The 12,365-nt window shown below is 49.9% G+C and overlaps 5 protein-coding genes across 5 annotated transcripts; 2 read left to right on the top strand and 3 right to left on the bottom strand.

Annotated features, from left to right (window-relative positions):
• Positions 1 to 938: 938 nt before the first annotated feature.
• Positions 939 to 1,748, top strand: ALT_3202 (uncharacterized protein; the record flags this gene model as incomplete). The annotated part of the gene is made up of 1 exon (XM_033561733.1): positions 939 to 1,748. One exon carries the CDS (start codon positions 939 to 941, stop codon positions 1,746 to 1,748), a length of 810 nt encoding a protein of 269 aa, XP_033417624.1.
• A 1,909-nt stretch (positions 1,749 to 3,657) lies between these two features.
• Positions 3,658 to 4,940, bottom strand: ALT_3201 (putative plasma membrane protein Pth11-like; the record flags this gene model as incomplete). The annotated part of the gene is made up of 5 exons (XM_089599516.1): positions 3,658 to 4,090; positions 4,144 to 4,505; positions 4,569 to 4,636; positions 4,684 to 4,720; positions 4,779 to 4,940. The coding sequence occupies 5 exons, from the start codon at positions 4,938 to 4,940 to the stop codon at positions 3,658 to 3,660; spliced, it is 1,062 nt and encodes a 353-aa protein (XP_089456259.1).
• A 957-nt stretch (positions 4,941 to 5,897) lies between these two features.
• Positions 5,898 to 7,449, top strand: ALT_3200 (putative transmembrane transporter; the record flags this gene model as incomplete). The annotated part of the gene is made up of 2 exons (XM_033561735.1): positions 5,898 to 6,246; positions 6,311 to 7,449. The coding sequence occupies 2 exons, from the start codon at positions 5,898 to 5,900 to the stop codon at positions 7,447 to 7,449; spliced, it is 1,488 nt and encodes a 495-aa protein (XP_033417626.1).
• Positions 7,450 to 7,950: 501 nt separating this feature from the next.
• On the bottom strand, positions 7,951 to 9,655 carry ALT_3199 (uncharacterized protein; the record flags this gene model as incomplete). Its single annotated transcript, XM_033561736.2, has 2 exons — positions 7,951 to 8,610; positions 8,663 to 9,655. The coding sequence occupies 2 exons, from the start codon at positions 9,653 to 9,655 to the stop codon at positions 7,951 to 7,953; spliced, it is 1,653 nt and encodes a 550-aa protein (XP_033417627.2).
• Positions 9,656 to 10,580: 925 nt separating this feature from the next.
• On the bottom strand, positions 10,581 to 12,318 carry ALT_3198 (glycoside hydrolase family 43 protein; the record flags this gene model as incomplete). Its single annotated transcript, XM_033561737.2, has 4 exons — positions 10,581 to 11,125; positions 11,174 to 11,344; positions 11,407 to 11,863; positions 11,920 to 12,318. 4 exons carry the CDS (start codon positions 12,316 to 12,318, stop codon positions 10,581 to 10,583), a joined length of 1,572 nt encoding a protein of 523 aa, XP_033417628.2.
• Between the last annotated feature and the right edge of the window lie 47 nt (positions 12,319 to 12,365).

Here is a 12,365-nt window from a genome sequence, read left to right as displayed (position 1 = left end):
AGACTGAAGATTCTGGGGGTGGAAAAGCACGCAGGGAAAACCAATTAGGTTTAGCGCATGAACATGAGCCACGGCCTGAGCTAAACTGTCTAAAACACTAACTAGTGTTTGTTTCATGTAGTTAGAGAAAGAGAAGAAAAAAGAAACAGGAGTGCATGGGGTAGAAAGAAAGTCTTCTGTGACACAACCATTATTCCCTCAGTCCATCGACATACTGCGATACGACCCAATGAAGGAGCAACAAGAAAGTATTGAGCGAAAAGGCCAAGTCTGCTCCATTAGGCCACCCTATGTAACTCCACACCAACCAGACAGGAGCAGTGAACAGCATGATAGAAATTAAACTGAAAGCTCAGCTCAGATATCCTCTAGTGTATGTAGAACTGTACTTACCTCCATGGGTTTCGTACGATTCTCTTGAGAGTCCTGATCCACCGTGAAGGAACTGCCGAGGAAGAGTGAGGGATCGACGTAGAAGTCTGTTTATCAATAGCCATGTACTATTCTGACAAAGTAGATTGTGATCATTGAAGAAAGGAGAGAACAGATTGGCCGAATGCCGCTTCCTTGAAATTGATGATAGTAGTAAGAAATTACTAAAGAGTACTAGCCAGAGCTATAGCAGCTAAACATAAAAAGCCTATAGAGGCTTGGCACTTTTCACTGATTCAAAGGGGCACATACAGGGGTGTAGTTCAGCAAGTTCTCGGAAAGTTCGCCAAAGGTGTCGGGATACATAGGGTAAAGTTAAGACCTTAGTGAGGTTCTAAGTCACCTTACCTGGGTTGAAAACTTCAGTAAGGTCTCATTCTAACACGTTTCATCAACCATCAAATTTACCCCTCACCCCCCAGATGATGGTCATGACAGAAATAAGAAAAGCATCTACAATCATCAGATTTATTCTATAGAAAGCAATACCCTGTACGCTGATCAGAATGGATGATTGGAACCGCCCTTCTGTCAAGTTCCGCTGCAACTACCTGGATTCCCGAACCACCACCTGGGGCTACCTAGTCATTCGCACCAGCTATGACCCCGCCCTTGAACTGGCATGGCAGCGCACTTTGCAAAAGATCAAAGATAACGTCTACTCCGCCATCGAGTATGAACTCCGATACCCCCAGTCATGGATGAAGCTCTCCCGTCAAGACGGCATCCGCATCCAAAATGAGGGGTTCTCCTCTTTGGGAATCCCCCCTCCAGACCCTGCCCCGGTGGATAACCTTAAGAATAGGCTCAGACTCAGCCTACTAGAGGATTCAGCTCAGTACCGCGATCTCTCCGCCCCTCAGGTTCGAGAGAAATTCGATGAGTGGTGCATACAGCACACGCAGCAGCTCCCCAGAGAACGGGGAGTGATTTTGGACGACCCCTTGACTGAGCTAGGACCGGCCCCTGTTTCAACTGATGTCTGTCTCTGGATCGACGAGGAGGTTCTCAGGGTTGTGGATGGTGACATCAAGAATGAGTTTGGTGAGGGCCCATATGTCAAGGCTGTTGAGCGGCGACCTGCGCTGAGTCCTGACTACGATGGCTGGTTCAGGGTGGAATTGGGTTATCTTTGGATGATGTATGGACGCGCCGTCAACAGTGGCGGATTGGATCCGTTCCTGCCACCGAAAAGGCAGAAAACAGGGGAGAGACCCATCTGGAATGGATCTTGGCCGTTTGATGTTGAGATGGAGTCGTTGGGGATGGATGAAAGGGAGATGGAGGAGTATTATATGAGGGGGATTGAAGATTGACTTCCACTGTTTGTGAGCAAGCAGCTGGTAACTGATTACTTGTGGCATGTGAGATGAATTTCGCTGAATACCCCTTCAGCAAAGACAAGACGGTAAGGCTTTTTGGTAAGAAAACAAGGAGTGTTTATTATATAGCCTCCCATCTCAAGCCACATGCAAGCACAGAATATAAAAATATTTATGCTAGTAGTCATCAGGTACCTAGGAAAGCCCCTAGTAAGGCAGGCACCTCTATATAATATTAGGGAATAATACTCTTGCAGAATCCTCCTTATAATAAGAGCTAATACCCAGAAGTGTGGGTGGAAACTAGAAAATAGTATTATAGTAGTATAACACACCAATCTTATAAGGCTATAACAATGCATGGTTTGTACTAGAACCTAGACACAAGTATAGTAGTTAGTATAAAACTGAAAACTAAGTATAGCTTCTAAAGAAGGGAGTGTGAATAGATACAGCTAGGCTTGGTGTAATAACTTTTATTCAGCTATTATATGGTGCTCAGGGTGAATAATTAAACCTACTCAAGACAAGTTTAGGCAAGGATTAGTAAGTAATCAGGGGCTATTTAGAGTGCTCTGGGATGCTCAGGGAGTAATCAGGGTATGCACTCTCTCTCTCCAGTTATGATCCCACTGGCTTAGTGAGCAAAAAGCGGCGGCACTTTGGACTGAATCTGGAAATGGAAAGTCGTACAGTATCCACAGAAAAACAGTTCAATAGGATGAGAACAAATACGGCCATGCTAGGTACTTAAGCGATCATTCCAAGGGCCCATTCGCCCATAGGGCTGTTATCAGTATCCACTATTCTAGTATTCCATATGGAGACATGCATTTTATGTAAAAGGAAGCTCTAGTGGTCCAATAGCACATGCTTTTGTGGATCGGATTATACTATCATTTCAACTTATATATCCAGATCAAGCACTTCGATATCCCACACTAAACGCAACCTACTGCTGCATATATTCAGCAATGAGCCCCTAATCAACAGAACTCTTCCATTGCAAGAATATCTGCTATGACAGTCTCACTACTTCTATTGCACTCCGATGATGCCACCCATACTAAGAGCAGGAGAGCTTGAAGCTCACCAGGCCCATCAGAGTCTATGACCCTTGCGGAGCGGCTCCGTGGCTGTCCATGCAGGTAACAGCCAGCCACAAGATGAATGAGTTTACAGCTTGCAGAGTCAGAGCATACGCCAGCTTTTACTTTTATGTTATTCCAAAATTCAAAGGGCTCAGGGCTGATTAGAATCCGTTGATGTTGCGGTGGCTGGCATCATAATTGTATAGGCTCGACATATGGCCATGGAGGCCTGTTATGCGCCCTACGATGCTCTCAATTTTACTGCAGTATTATTAGCTATGTATCGTTACCTATACAGAGAATAAATAAAGTATTTGATTTTTTGATTGATATTTTCAGTCTCTAAGGGGCTTAACCTGTTCGTTCATTAGTATACTAAGTTGCTGTGCAGGATTTAAGCTTAGTATATATCTTTATCCTAAGCCCTGCTTACAGGTTTGAATTATCATATAAGTAGCAATATCAATATCAAATTCTTAATAAGGAATAATCGAAGAGATGCAGTATATACCTTATTTTTAGAAATATGAAGTGACTCAGCCTTGTATAGTTTAATAATGGATGGACATGCAGTGAGGATGACGGTCAAACTGGTGGAAATGGGAGAAGAACAAGAGTCTCCTATTTGGCTTGCTCACTGTTTGGTCATTCTATTTTGCTTGGTCTGAGATAAGATGCTGTGCACTATACTCTTACCTTGCGCCCTTGGACAATCAACCCCAGAATACATATATAAAGCATCAACCCGATTAATGTATAAGAATACGCCTATACTGTCTACATAGTGTACCAGTAAACACCATTAAAAATAGTCAACCCCGATTAGCATACTGCCCCATCTCAATCTCACTGTTCATCTCATCATACCGCACCACAACCCTCGTAGTCTTCCTAATGACACACGCCTCCGGGCTCATCCTCTCTTGCTCCTCTGCCGAAACAGTCGCGTCCGCTCCGCCCTCATCCAGCACGCTCCACCCCTCGACTTTTTTTGGCGTCGCGTCCACCGGTAGCGAGCGATTCCCGTGCGATGCAGGCCCCGCAGAGCTTTTGTGCAGTCTGCTGAAGAGCCGAGGAAAGAAGAAGGAGAGCGGGCGACGCAGGGCGGGGAGACAGGCGCAGATGATGCCGAGGTTGGATTCGATGACGGTCCACATGGATGAGCCGATGCTGTTCCAGGTTGTGTCGAGGTGGTTGGTGGCGACGTTGAGGGTTGTGATGCGCAGGACGGAGGTGATGCAGGTGCTATTGCCGGTCAACCAGGTATCCATCTTAGATGCATATAGGGAAGGACTTACAAAAGACCCACGGCGAATATGCCGCAGAGAGCGACCTTGGACTTGAGCGGGAGTTGCAGCTTCAGGACGACGGGGATGGGCAGCGCAATCAGGACCAGGTCGGTGAGGATGTTGAATGCTGCGTTGGCGTACCAGAAGGCCGTCATATTGATGCAGGTGCCGCGGCCGGGGAGGGACTTGTTGAAGGCCCATTGCACGGGGGTGCATTGGAAGATGCTGGAGAAGACGGTGCCGATGGTGAAGGAGACGATGATGGCGATCCACACCCAGCAGGTCCGGAGGAACCAGCGATGGACGAACAGGCGGATGTACAGGAGGAGGATGCTGATCTTTGTCAAGCCGAGGTTGACCTTGTAGAGGATCTGGGCCACGAAGTAGAGCTGTCGATGTGAGCTGAAGCCAGGTGTTTGCGTTGACGGACATACCTTTAATGTTCTGAGGACCAATTCCTTGGGCATCTCATGCTGATGCTTGCCAAATGCCCATCCGCAGACTAGTCCATCAGCTGTGTCGCATTACTGGCAGAGTCCGCCAACTTACCGATGATCATCTGGATGGAAACCGTTTCTGCAAAAGCCTACGACGAGTCAATACGCAGCCAGACCTCTGCAATTGCTGATACTCACACAAGATACCAGAATCGTCCAGTCGTCTGCGCCAACGCGACCGGAAAGAAACCGGCGACCGAGCAGCCTTGCAATCACCACGAGAGGAGTGACGATGGCAAAGACCAGCGATGGATAGGACAGCCGCGCAGAGCTGTCCGGGTGATCCCCATAGTCGCTAAACAGAGGCATGGCCTACGGACAGACACATATCGCACATTTTGCGTCAGGGGCAAAGGGCAGGGAGACCTGCACATAAATGCAGAGAGTCCAGCAGAGAGACAGGGATCAATCAGACCATGTCACAGACGGTACTTTCGTGTCGCGGAGAATTGAGACTGAACCGTTGAGCCCAGAACACAGGAACATGTGTAATTTCCATCAACAAGCTGGCTGGCTCTTCTGGCTAGTACGAGACTGCGGCAGCCAATTAATCGCAGCAATTGTCGGTCATGTTCTCGATCTCCACCCGTTCGGCAGGATGAACACACTCAGCGCCACGGGCAGAGGCAAAAATTCCCATGTCTCAGCAGCGATTCAGGCATGATTAATTGAGGTTGCAGTGCCTTGAATGACCGGTTGGCATGACCTAATGATATCGAGTCAACCCATGTCGGGTTTAATAAACTAGCCTGCACTGTTCATCCGATGGTCCAATCCTCCTCTTGGCCCGTGAGTGGACAAGGCCACTTGTTTCACTGTTTAATTTGTCGATATGTGCCACCCGTGCAACCGAGAGTGACACTAACCACTAACCGCCATCCCCGCCGGCCTAGACATTTAGTTATCTCACTAGTCATGCATCATCCATGCGATTGCGAGACTCGAACAAGGAATCTGGTCCCGGCCCGACTGTCGTCGAGCCCGTGGTGTGCCCCTGTGCAGGGGTCAGTGTGCCGTGAGGGGATAAATGTCCGTGTCGACAAGACTCTTCGTCTTGGTTTTCTGGTTATGTTACATTAACGTGTATTTATCTCAAGTCCTCTAGCAGGGGTATCTCCTTTTTGTCAAATTCCTGTTAGTAACAGGTTCCGTGGCTGGCCACGCTATGCTGTGACGTTTAAATAGTCGTATTTTTTTTCTCTTCCCCAGCCATCTCAACGCACCCGTATCAGTTCCTCAATCCCAGGAAGAGATTGCTTGCTCGCCATGGAAAAACAGGCCAATCATGAGATCAGCCAAACAGGCAGTAGCCTGGAAACTGCGGCCCCGGAGATCGAGATGAACGAGAAGCGCGAGCAGGCGCTTCTGCGCAAGATCGACCTGCATCTGATGGTGCCTCTCTGGGTCATCTTCGTGTTTGGCTTCCTGGATCGAATCAACCTGGGCAATGTGGCGGTGCTGGGGATCCTCAAGGAGTTGAAGATGTCCGGTAAGGACATGGCGCTTGCCATGCAGATCTTCTTCGTCCCGTATATCATCGCCGATATCCCGAGCAATATTATCCTCAAGCGGTTTGCGCCGTCGACCTGGATCAGTGCTTTGACCTTTTGCTGGGGTAAGTCTGCCATTCCCTTACCCTTCTCTTGCGCTACTTGATAGCGGACATGCTAACAACTCAGGTATAACATGCATGTGCCAGGGCCTGGTAAAGAACAAAGCCGGCTTGGTTGCGTGCCGCTTCTTCCTAGGCCTCTGCGAAGGAGGCTTCGTCCCCGGCTGCGCATACCTGATGTCCATGTACTACCGGCGCCACGACTTCCAGAAGCGTTTCTCGCTCCTCTGGGTAGCCGGCCTGGTCGCCGGTGCCTTTGGCGGCCTCCTAGCCTACGCCCTCTACCATATGCACGGGCTAGCAGGCTACTCGGGGTGGCGGTGGATCTTCATCATCGAGGGCCTGTTATCGATTGTCTCTGCGCTGCCGGCCAAATTCCTCATCGCCGACTGGCCCGAGCAAGCCCGGTTCCTCAACGCCGAGGAGAAGGCGCTGCTCAAGGAACGCAACGCGCGGGACCTAGGCGGCCACGACGGGGCGAGGATGGATAGGCTAGACGGCGCGGCATGGCAACGCATCATGTCCGACTGGAAGATCTACGTCGGCAGCCTGATCTACATCAGCATCACCGTGTCAGGGTACGCAACCGCGCTGTTCATCCCGTCGATCGTCAACTCGCTCGGCTACAACGGCATCGACAGCCAGGTCCACAGTATCCCCGTCTGGGTGGTCGCGGCCGTCGTCACCGTGATCGTCTCGTACCTAACGGACCGCATGCGGCACCGCTACGGGTTCATCATGTTCGGCGTCCTCTTCGCCAGCATCGGGTATGTCATCCTGCTCTGCCAGGGTCCTCCCGCGGAGCTGGGCGGCCTGAACAAGCATGTGCGCTACATGGCTGTCTTTTTTGTCACCACGGGCTGCTATATCGTCCAGCCGGTGGCGATTGTTTGGATGGCGAATAACCTCGGCGGGCACTATAAGCGGGCTATTGGGCTGGCGATTCAGATTGGGTTTGGGAATATTGGAGGGATCATCGCGAGTAATATCTTCAATAAGGATTCGGCGCCAAGGTATACTGTCGGATATAGTGTGTCGCTGGCGATGATGCTGCTCTGTGGGATCATGAGTACGGTGTTTGCTGTGGGGGTCGTGATAGAGAATAAGAAACGGGATGAAGGCAAGAGGGACTATCGGTTGAATTTGGATCCCAGTGTGTTGGATAATATGGGGGATGATGATCCACGATTCCGCTTCTGTCTATGATTAGCATTGGGCTAAGGAGGTTAGCAATTCCCTCTACTCAATATGAAATACATTATATAGAAGACGCTTTCGCAGTGCATCTGAAGTCACCCGTATCTCCGTAGATGAGGATGGCACCTTTAATCGCCCGAGATTGAATACCGGCTCTAGCAGAGTCCTGGGGGTCGGATATCGCCCAGGCAGCTCCCCAGCTTCGAATTAAAATCTTGCATGTGCCTTGGGTAGTCCCAGGAGTACCAACCTAGTGACCTGACGACGAATAACTGAATAAGGTAGTCCCATAGGATCCACAGCGGTTCCTAAACTTGACACATTTACTCGTCAGTCAAGAGTCATGAATCTTCAACCAGTTGTCGCAACTCCATTATGATACTTTCCGGAAGCGAATTGGCAATGGCTGCCTTAACCACGGCATTCGTGACCACCGCTTCGCCATCCCGTTCATCGAGAAGTACTCGAAGATCCGTTCCCCTAGGCTTTTGTCTGTGTTCTCAGCCGCTGCTATGAGTACCTTTCCGTGACGGATCGCGCATGTGGGAATTCACAGAGGAGAAGTTGCATGATATGAAAGCCGGCTCGTGGATTCCTCGCAGCCGCTTCGAGAATACGTTCAATGCACCAAGGACGTGATTCATTATGCTCAAGAATTAGAAACTCGACAATTTCAAACCCATGATCCTCGTTCTCTGCTGCAACTTCAACAATTCTGTCCACGAGGTGGATATAATGTCTGTGTTGACCCATCATCAAAGTGAAGGTCTCCCAATCCAACAATTTCACAATTGCCTGTACTCCGCTGGTAGTGATCCGCACCTTGTTGTGGCAGAGAAGCTTGCTCAATAAGTCTTTGTTGAACGGGCCCCGTTTATGCACCGCGTTAACAAGGTCCTCTGTGATCTGAATACAGTTGCAGTACTCAGAAAGCTGATCCACACTCTGCTCTGGAACATGATGGCTTCCAGCAACCGCTACCCAGAAATCCTCTGATAGGCAGACCTCGTCGGGACGTATGTCGAAAAGCATCTTGACCGTGTCGTAGACCGAGTAGCTGATAGCTGCAGCTTCCATCACCTTCAGTGTGATGCAGATTTGATGTCCCCATTGCTCGAGCAGGACTTGAAGTGCTTCCGTTGAGTGCCCAGCCGCGATTTCGGCTGCTTTCTGTGTTATCTCCACTTCGAGGCCATAGTTTTCGTGAATCCAACGCAATAACCTCCAAGACATCGCAGCTATTCCTCGCGGCCGCTTCAATCATCCTCGTTGATATCGTGAACTCGCCCTCGCGCCTCTCAAACAGGAGACGCACGGTTGCAGGACGTAATAGGCCAGCAATCGCCTCTGTCCCTGACTGCGACACTCGTACCCTCTCCCCATCGCCGAGAAGGAGATTTATCAGCTCATAACCATTGGTGAAGTTGCGCGCTGCACTCCGTACCACAGATTCTGTTATCTCCATTTGAAGGCCATGACCGAGAAGTACCTCCAAAATGGTTTTTCCTGCGGAAATGTTTCCGACTGCGCCTTCCACTGCTTTAGTAGACGGGCTTTTGGGCATTCCTTGATTCTTCAGCACCAAAGCCACCATTTCAGGGTTGTCAACTCGCACGGCCTCCTCTATCGGGGGTCCAACAAGGGTAGCTCCATGACCCCCCGACAGAAGCCGTGTGACCAAATATTCCGTGCCCCTCTGCAAATTCAATGTGATCTCTCCTTTACACTCGGCAAACAATATATCAAAGATTCTCTCGCTGCCAAGATAGCCAGAGGCTGCCACTGCTGCTACTGCTTTTTCCGTTATTCCCACCAACGGAGAATTCTCGAGCAAAATTTTCATTTTCTTTTCGCTATCAAAATCATCGTTGACAGCTGCTTCAATCGCTTCTGGAGTAATCGGTAACCTGTTGTTGTGCTCAACGAAGGCTCTGAGGATTTCTACACCAGACCAACTTTCAGCTGCGAGAAGCACCGCTCTCTCGGTTACCTGGACGGATGGAGTATGTTTCAATAGACGTTGCACGATCGTTGCGTGGCGCACCGCTTCGACCACTTCCTCGGTGATAGATACTCGTTCACCAAGCTTATCTAGTAAGCCGCATATAAGGTTAAGTGTGCCGTTCGATACGATATACATCATTGCCTCGGCAGTAAACCAGACCCGATCCTTGTGTTTTCCGTTCAGTAAGTTGTAACTAGGAATACCAGACATGCTCTCTTCTATGTAATCAGTGCAATGGCATAGATTTATTAGAGCTTTCTCTGTAAATCAGTGATTGAATTTATACCCTGCTTATCCATGCGTGCTTCAAGAATATACATGAGGCTGTGCCAGGGAGGACTACAAATGGACCAGTGGCCAATTTCATAGTCTCGTAGAAAACTTGAATAAGCAGATATCATAATATTCAATTTTACTATATTCCAAGCTAGAGCTCAGAGTATAACTGAAGAGTGTTGTCATATCTCCATACCCTACTAACATAGTTCATCAAAAGACTATTGAATTAGATCACCATACGGGGGTGTGAATGAATACTGGTATTCCTCAGTACTATCTCTAATCCTCTTTACACCCCAGAGGTTGAATCAGCCTTTGCAGCCAGACAAAAGCTTGCCACATGTAGCTTGTACCATTTTCCCTTACTCTAGGTTACTTGAAAGGGAAATGCTAGTGGGATGAGGTGAAGGATTACGGTAATGGTAACCAGCCAGGTGATGAAATGCTGAATCTCGAAATAGGAATGGAATAGGAATGGGATAGGAATAGGAATATTATATCTGAGTAAAGTAATTCTATCACCAGTTGCCCCCTCTATCCTCTGGACTTTATCTATTTACCTCTAGTAACCTCCTAATATTCCCGGTAGGTAGCCTTTGATGTCTTAAGATGTCTTTTAGAAATGCCAGTAGATTAATCATAAGGGAAAGGCCATGCCAAAGACAGATAAAAGAGTTAAGCTCGTTCTGATCACTTTTCTGGATCTTATTATCAGTTCAGAATCAGCGAGAGAAGCAGGCTTTTATGTTTTGCGCATAAGTCCAGCCTTGCTATCCCGCACTGAATTGTATGATTGTGAAATGCCCATAACAACTTAGTAGATCAAAAGAAAGATCTGATGATCTAATGTACAGAATCACCGAATCTCAGCGTAATGAAAATCAGCGGGAGCGAGACACTTTTGCAACTCGCCATAACTGTACAATCCCAGCATCATGCCTGTAAACGGCGCCCCGACAGGAGGTGCTCTAGTCATGACGCTATTCGCAACCTCGCCGATCCACTGCGTCGGAGATTCGACTCCCTCGCTGACCTCCTTGTATCCGAACCGATACCTATCTCCGCATTCGATCAGGAAGATGATGTCGGAGGTGGGGCCCACCTCCCGGTCGATGGGCTCGCCTTCTGCCGGTCGAAAGCGTACGATACGCTGGCCAGCAGTGGATAGTCGGATGCCGATCGAGCTGTGTGTGAAGTAGTTCCAGTAGACTACCGTGCCGGCTTCTACGTGGACGGACGAGGGTTGGAAGGATAGTCGGGTCTCCCAGGTACAGTGACGGGAAGATTGCTTCCTTAGGAAAAGAGTTGGGCAGGCCGGTGAGGAGAGGTTGTATGGTCCGCCGTGCAGCCGCAGATGGTTAGGACGCTCGGTAAGAGAGTAGTCGATTTTCACCGGTGTATCTGTATCATCAGCTGAATTCACCATGATAGGACTGCAGCAGCGCGTACTTTTTCTATACCAGCCCAGCTGCAGCTTGGGACTGGAAAAGTCGTCCCTCCAGGCCACCGGCGGCTCATACTCATAGAGCCCCGGCCCAGACTTGAGAGTAACCTTCTGCCCGCCGTTAATAACCGGCCAGTCGTCCTTCCACTCCATAGGAACGAGGAATGTCTCCCGACCTACCCACCAGATATCGTCAGCTACCTCAGCGGGTAAATTCCGGCACGGTGAATGCACCTACCAAAAACCGACTCCTCCCACACTCCATCCTTCCACACTGGCCTCACCCCCAGGAACACCGCCCACCAGTTCCCCTCCGCGTCCTCGACCAGATCCGCATGCCCGGTGTTCTGCACCTCGTCGTCCACCCCATTCCGCCACAGGGGATTACACGGCCCGACCTCCCACGGCCCAAACGGACTGACCTCGCTCCGACAAACCCACTCGCAGTGCCCGCTCTCGGTGCCCCCCTCCGCCGTGAAGAGATAGTAGTACCGTCCCCGCTTGAAGATATGCGAGCCCTCCGCTACCCCCGAAGCCGATTCGCGGATCAGCTTCGGCTCGGAGGTGGAGTTGCCCGTCTCGAGGTCGACGGTTGCGATGTGGATTGCAAAATCCTTGATATTTGCGCCGGGCGTGCGGACGAGCTTGCGGTACGTTGATGACATGTACACCGTTCCATCATCGTCCCAGAACAGCTATTCTCAGTCTTAGTCTAGTTCGGTCAGGGTTGGGTTCAACGGGCTGGGCTTACATCCTGGTCGAACCCGACCTGGTCGAAATACACGGGATCAGACCACGAATCCGAGTCCCAGATGTTCTCTGTCTTGACGTAAAAGCCTCGCGGCCAGACACGGTCGTCCTCCTGCGGGCGGTAACGCTCGAAACTGGCGGCGATGATGTAAAAGGTCCCCTTGTGGTAGCGTAGAGTTGTTGCCCAGATGCCGCCTCCCGGCTCGGGGGTGTGGATCTGCAGCTGGCTGGGTTTTGTCAAGGCATGCCCGATCAATGACCAGCGGATGAGATCTGTGCTGTGGTAGATAGGTGCCCCGGGAAAGTACTCGAAGGAGGAGGTGACAAGGAAGTAGTCCTTGTTGACACGGATGATGGAGGGGTCCGGGTTGAACCCGGGGATGATGGGGTTGTTGTACATCCTACACTACTATATTGTCTTTCCACCTTTGGTACTGACGTTCATCA

Source organism: Aspergillus lentulus (genome assembly GCF_001445615.1).
Source record: "Aspergillus lentulus DNA, contig: Alt05, strain: IFM 54703, whole genome shotgun sequence".
Lineage (NCBI taxonomy): Eukaryota > Fungi > Ascomycota > Eurotiomycetes > Eurotiales > Aspergillaceae > Aspergillus > Aspergillus lentulus.
The sequence above is the reverse complement of the archived record's forward strand: the minus strand, read 5'-3'. Positions and strand labels throughout refer to the sequence as shown.